The sequence below is a fragment of the Atta cephalotes genome, assembly GCF_000143395.1.
Source record: "Atta cephalotes unplaced genomic scaffold scaffold00028, whole genome shotgun sequence".
Classification (NCBI taxonomy): domain Eukaryota; kingdom Metazoa; phylum Arthropoda; class Insecta; order Hymenoptera; family Formicidae; genus Atta; species Atta cephalotes.
The window spans coordinates 574,337-581,774 of NW_012130092.1; the positions used below are offsets into that span (position 1 = coordinate 574,337).

The 7,438-nt window shown below is 30.5% G+C and overlaps 1 protein-coding gene across 1 annotated transcript; it reads right to left on the reverse strand.

Moving 5' to 3' along the window:
* LOC105620628 (protein patched homolog 1-like) lies at positions 1-5,214 on the reverse strand. The gene is made up of 9 exons (XM_012202117.1): positions 5,099-5,214; positions 4,769-5,015; positions 4,471-4,547; positions 3,899-4,343; positions 3,042-3,281; positions 2,655-2,957; positions 1,649-2,216; positions 862-1,344; positions 1-377 (listed from the first exon to the last, which is right to left on the reverse strand). The coding sequence occupies exons 1-9, from the start codon at positions 5,212-5,214 to the stop codon at positions 1-3; spliced, it is 2,856 nt and encodes a 951-aa protein (XP_012057507.1).
* Positions 5,215-7,438: the final 2,224 nt, after the last annotated feature.

The following is a 7,438-nucleotide window of genomic DNA, read 5'->3' on the forward strand; positions in this document are numbered from 1 at the left end:
TTAATCTTCATCATCAATAGCAGAAATGGCTTTTTCGAACATCAGTTGTGGCTTTTGCGTCACACGTAAACTTTGCGGCCCAATACTGCTTAACACGACCGGTAATAGGATCAGTCCGTTCCATAGCCCAAACAAAATTACCAAATAAAATATTCGAAAAAAGGCCATGAACACATAGGATGACGAGAAGGCCAGCATCGAGACGGCAAGAAATGTTGAACCCGCACCATACGCGACCGCTGCACCGATATGCCTGACTGCGACCAATGTTCGGGTCTTACGAGCGTTAATATCATCCTCTTGCGACTCAGCATTCAGGAAAGCATGTGCAACGTGTGCAGCATAATCCACACTTAAACCGATACCCAGCTCGAGACCTGTAAAAGATTCTTACTGAATCTGTGTTTGATTAACAAGAAATTTGCTTTAAACGTTTAAAAAATCACTTTAATGCAATGAATAATTCATATTGTATATTCGTTTTGTAGTCTAAAAATATATACTGTAATAGAATATATACTATAATAGAATGATTAGAATTTTATGAAGATTAAGATGAGAATTGAGAATGAAAATTGCACGCAATCTCGTGATTTCGTAATATAAATATCTTTTTATACTCCTGCAATCATTGCAATAATAAAAATGACAACAAAATTTCCCACAATAAATGGAATTAAATTCATTTATTATTTACTTTGTACTTTATGAAATTAATTTATTACAAAACAGAAATTCATTAAAAAATTTTTTTTATTTTATCAAATATTTTTTCTATTTACATGTATATATTTTATCTTTTACATAAACAGAATAACAAAACTACGAATTTATGAAGCGAAGTAAAAAAAATATACTCACCAATGCAGGACACCACGTCTATTGTTAATCCCCAAAAATACATGAAGCCGCAAACATTTAGCAATGTGAGAAGTACACAGAGTAAGATCCAAAAACAAGTCTGCATTTCAGCAATCAGAATCGCTGTGGTACCCATAACACAGATTAATGCCAGGATAATGTTTCGTGATAGTTCTTGACTGATTAATTTATCGGCAGTCCAAGGTCCAAACATTTTGCACCACACTGCTACATATCCGTGAATTTGCACTTCGTTTGTTAAGAGCTTACTATTATCCATCGCTGGAACCCATTCGTCAGGACCTTCAAATTGTTTGAAGTAGAACTCAATGGTTGCTACTGCGATTCGTGGGGCATTCTTCCCGCATTTAAATTTTTCTTTGAAAAAGAAATTTCTCTGATATTTGCCACCAGCTCGACTAACAAGAAATTTTGATAGATAATAATGGAACTTGTCGTCTGTAAGTTTTGTAGATTTCAAATCTGATGAAAAATAACATACAATTAATTTGCAAAATTATTTAATTAATCGACGAATAATGTGTTTATCTCAAAAGCTTTGCATAAAAATTTATTTTTTTACGAATTAAATTCTATATATATATATATATATATATATATATATATATATATATATATGATATATATGATATTATATATATGATATATATAATATATATATATTATTAATTCATAAAACTTCAAAAAATTCAATTTTTTTAGAAACAAATTAAAATTTTCGCCATTTTTAAGACAAACGATTCAAGTAAATATTATGATAAATAACCTGTGTCATAATGCAGTGATACGAATTTTGCAAACTCAGTTGGCCAAGGTTCCATATTTTGTATAAAAGACGCATTTTGTAAGCGTTCTGTTAGAGATATTATCTTAGAAAATTCAGAAGAGTAATTAATATCATTTCCCATAAGGACAAAAGCTTCATGTCCTTGATTGGGAAATGTTTGAGTTCGGATAGCTATATAGTGAGACAAATACGAGTCTTTTGGCAATAACCATTTTGGATCAAACCATTGTTGCAACTTAAGCAAGCCCATAATACTTGTAGACATCGTTACAAAAGTAATTAATACAATAATAATTTTCCCAGGTATGGTTAAGACTATTCGCGAGTAGAAGAAATTTATAAATTTCCAGGAGACTGCACTGCTCACGTCTGATGACTTGGGCGTAAAGTTTTCATGCGCGATACATGGAAACATTCCATTTCGTTTTCGTTCTATTCTTCTAGCATCCAAAGTAAAACAGGCAATAAAAAATGTAATTTGTAATAAAAATGTCACAAATACACCCACTGCAGCATAGATACAAAATGACTGAAGTGATGGCAATATCTAGAAGAAAACATTAAGACGATATCTTTTTAATTATTTCCATGCAGATTAAATAATTAAATGACTAGATATTTTAAAACAAATGCAGAAATTAATTGATTGAATCAAATTGATAATATATAATTGGTTTTTTTTGTAGGAATAAATAAAAAAAGTACAGCAAATATTTTATATAAAAACAAAGTTCTAAAAAAGTTCTATTCTCATATGAAATAAAATATTTTCATTATAATGACAAGAAAAACCAATTACATTATTTAATTAAAAACTATTCATATATATTATTTTCTTTTAAAGTAAAATATATCCGAATAAATGTAAGTAACAATAAACATAAACATAAACAAAAAAAGTAACTGAAAAGTAACTAAAATTGTGAATTGGCCACAATAGTTACACATTCTTCTTCATGCGTATTGAATCATTAATTTTACATACTGTAGAAGCACCAATGATGAATGCCACGACGTCGGTAAGCGAGGTGATACTGATAGCAGAACCGGCATGGCCTAACATAAGCCCGATTCTTTCTGTTAATGGCTTATTTAAATTTGATTCATCAGTATGTATCTGCTTCCAAGATGCATTAATTACAAAAATATCATCAATCCCTAAACCTAAGAGCATAAATGGCAACGAAGTGTGCACTGGACCATACGGGATTCCTATTAGAGAGCATACTCCCACCGCAAGTACAAATGCAGCACCCACACATAAAAGACCGGTACTAGTAAGACAAAACTGCGGAAAAAGTGTAAAGAACTTTTACTAAATATAAATTTCAAATCATTCAAATATTATTATTCTTGTAATAATCATACATACCCGCCATTCCACCCAATTACGATTCGACAAAATCATTAAGACGTATAGAAACATTAACAAAATTCCTACAATTAATTTATCTATATCTTGAAACATAGATGAACCAGAAATGTCTCCGAAGCTTCTACCAGCTTCGTAATAAAGCATTAAAGAATTATTTCTTTCGCTTTGCAGTTGATACGAAAGATTTTGTATATTTTCCAGATAAGCTGATTCCCATTTTAATACATCCTCTGTAGCCTAAATAGATAACTGGTTTTTTATTTCTGAGTTAATTTTTACTTGTTTATTATTCGAATTAGATTTCAATGTTATGAATTAAAATAAAATTCTGAATAATTTACAGTAAAGAATATTATGTTGTAATTAATAATAATAAAAGTAATAATCTTATATAGAAAAAAAACAGTCATATAGAAAAAAACAAATAATTTACATAAATAGTATAAATAGTATAATTATTAATTTTTTAATATTGCCACAATAAAAGTATATGTATTATATTACAAATATAAATAAGATTTATCAAGTAGTTTATTAAGAGATATAGATAGTAAAAATAAAATAAGAATAATAATCTGATATATAACTTTGATATTATTATTTACACATATTATTATTTAACAAATAAAGAATACAAATGATAGAATGTAATAATAAAAGGCCCAAATCATATTAAAATGTGAAAAAAAAACTTTCAGTCTTTTTCTTTTAAATCAATTTTCTATAATTATTTTCAGTAATATAAAGTTAAGATAAAGAATTTAAGGTAAGATAAACTTTATGTCATACATTTATTCAATATTAAGGCAATTTTTAATAAACATGATTCAGGCCTTGACATGAACTCACCTTACCCAATCAGCAGTTCCCGCATTGTTTCCAATTTTATTCATGTCCACATTGAGAAAACTAACATGAACCATCAGATCAGTCCGTACAGCTCCCGCAGCGATAATCCTACCGCTTTTATCTAGAGTTACGTCTCCCAGAAGATCACTGAAATTCATGGCGTGACCCAATGTGGGACTCACTTTTACTGTATTTACCTTCGTAATAATATCTTCTGCGGAATCTTTTTCAATTTTAGCGCTATCAAAATTCCATATATCTAAGATACTAAACAAAAGGCAACTCATAGGTAAACTCTCAATTAGATTACAATATAAATTACTATCGACATGAACGGCAGGTTCAAAGGTTTGATTAACTTTAGAAGAGAGATCATCATTAAAAAAATCGTCTTCGAAAAGAGAATTTTGTCTCTTATTTCTCTTTGTAACACCAGAGATAACAGGAATCCTGTAAATAAAAATTTCCTTTATATGTATGCATAATTGATCGCTTTTTTACACTCATATCAAATTTTACAATATACAATAAAATTAATTTTTAATGAAAATTTTACAATTTAAAAATTTGTGCTTACTTCATACAGACATCTGTCCAAGAAATGTTCTCGATCGATGTCTGAGTAGAAATCATTTGTTTAGTAATTTCATTTAACTGCAACAGAATAAAAAATATATTCTGCACTATTAGTAGAGTATTTATTCTTTTTAGATGAACCACTAAGAACACGATTCACTTTTTTTTCATGTTGAAAAAAAAAGAAAGAAAAAATAAACTGTGCAAATTTAATCAAAAAGAATAGACCCAATCAATTACATGATAGTTAAGAATAAATCGAGAGTCAATTAAGATAAATCATCCCTTCATATAGTTACCCTAATAAGCGTTTGTTGTTCTAAAATATTATCGTCAGTTAAAATAAACGTTTGAATTCGCAGAGTTTCTAAGTAATGTGACATTAGCCATTCAGTAGTCGTCACAAAATCAGAATCTGATGGAACCCAAAGTTTGATGGGATTCTTTTCCTGTCGGAAACGAAACAGGCCTAGGACACACACTAATACTACCACAAAACATCCGAGCATCCATTTGTATGGACTTTGAGCGATGTGTACTCCAAGCCTGTAGATAAAAATAACAGCGTTGCTCCATTGTTAAACTGTTCGGCATTCAGTTTGTTGAAATATTCCAAGACAGAGACTTACTGATAGAACAAATGTTCTACCGTCCTAGATATGCGTTCTGGTAGACTGTGCCAGAATCTACGGCACGATTGTATTTTAACCCGATCTTCGTGCAGTTCCATTTCTTCCTTGACCATTGTATGGTTGTGATCCAAGATTCACTATCAATACTGAAAATTGAAAATACACGTAGATTTTCAGTGGACAATGGATTTTTGGAACACAATTGAAATAGTCGAAAAAACAAACTCAGCGATTACCCAATGTAGCGTCTAGTCAACGCGAACCCTTGCCAACTGACAAGACAATCACATGACACACATGACTAAATTGATGACAATTGCACTGACTAATTGCGATTAATTATACTATTATGATGTATTTATGTATTTTCCATATTACGACCATCATGAATTTATATGTAATCGCGATTCTCGACGATATTGTTTAACTTTGATAGCATGCTATAACCTATAACCAAAAACTCCCAAAACCTAAATGGCGATGCAGCGCTCATATCTTCGAATTCGCATTATAAATAAATTACAAAAATTTGCTAACGCTGTTGCGAGTGTATGCTTGTTGCAGATATGAGATATCTGAAATATATTCAAAAATAGTTGGCATTGTTATTCACAACGCGAAAAGATCATCACATCATTTACGTTGTCTGCTAGGGCATCTCTATGCGCGAATACGCGATTGGTCGATTGTTAAAGGCAGGTGCGCAACGAAAACAACGCAAAAGTATTTTTCATACTTTATTCGATGCTCATTTTTAGCATCAAAATAGGCGATCTGAAATGATCAAAATTAACGTCAAAATTAAAAATGATCTATTTTGATGCCAAAAATGTACATCAAGTATCACCATAAAATTGTACCTTCAATAGAACTCGAATTGAGCACCTCTGTACTAGAAATCATAGCGCAGTGCGCACAACGGTCTGCGCATTACGTCATTTGAATCAATCTGAAAATCCGTTTGAATGTCGCGTCGCGCGCGATCGGAAATTCGCCTTGGATTTTCGCGTTGTTTAATCGTTCAGTATGATACAGTGTTGGGATCGCCATGTTGTACCAACGGATCAAGCCGATTAGCGTCGAAATTAACATCGGAGTCGTATATAATCGAGGTATGTTAAACCATATATATATCGTGCACAAGCTTCAATACAAAGATGGTCGTAACTGAATCGTGAAATGTGAGTCGCAGTCGTAGGTCAACGCACAATGTTTTAGTTCAATCTATAACGACAATTTACGTTCTATGATTCAAGTTATAGTCACACTTTGTGCTTAGGTCCTAAGTTGTTTTTCGAAAATGCTAGCCCTGCAAACGAGAATGGATTGAAATGAATTCAGATTTTCAGAAATATTGATTCACGAATGTTAGAATGAATGCTTTTCAATCCTGAATGTATTTTTATTCATTCATAGGAATTGCATGGAGCATATCTCAATACTTTTCAATCTAAAAATAATATTAGCTTTTTCTGTGCACAACACACACATTGTGAATACTATTCAATTCAAAATTTTGAATAGGAAATTAGTTTTTCAATCCAATTGCATTCAATTGAATCTAATTAAATCCAATTCAATCCAAATAAATCCAAAAAAAAGTATTCGCTATTTAAAATACGCATTCGGATAGAAAAAAAATTCAATCCATTTTAAACCATTCTCGTTAGTTGAGAACAAATAATTGCACTCATTATATGATTGTGAGTTTGTTTTGCGTATAATACGCATAATGTATCATTTTATTTTTATTCTTATTATTCATCGAATATAAAAAAGGATATAAAAAAGGATAAATGATACATCATGCACATTATGGGAAACAAGGTACCTTATGTATTTCTTCACAATGCAGTCGCAACAGGTATAACATAAGACAATATGTATATGTGAAAAGTATTAGAGTATGAGATTTATTAATTTTTACTCTCATTAGCTCTTGTTTTTAATTTATATTTTCGAGAGTTCTCTGGAATTTTTCTTTCTTTCTCTTATTTTGTATTACAGGTCTTTTTATATTATTTATACAGCACAGAATTTGCAATATTGCTGTAAAATCTCTGCAATGTTGTTGCAATGTTGTAGCAGTATTGCTATAATTTTTGTGCTGTAGGGATATTGATTATATATAGGATAAATACTCTAAAAAATTTTAAGGAATAATTTTTCACACAAATTCAAAACGAAAACTTCATGTATTTCGTCCCAAATGGCTGTAGAATTTCAAAGATACAAAATGTCAAAGTTGAAGGAAAAAATTCATCTTTTCCAAAAATTTCAAAAACTATTCGAATTATTTTGATGAAACTTTAAAAAATTTGTATATTAATATATTAA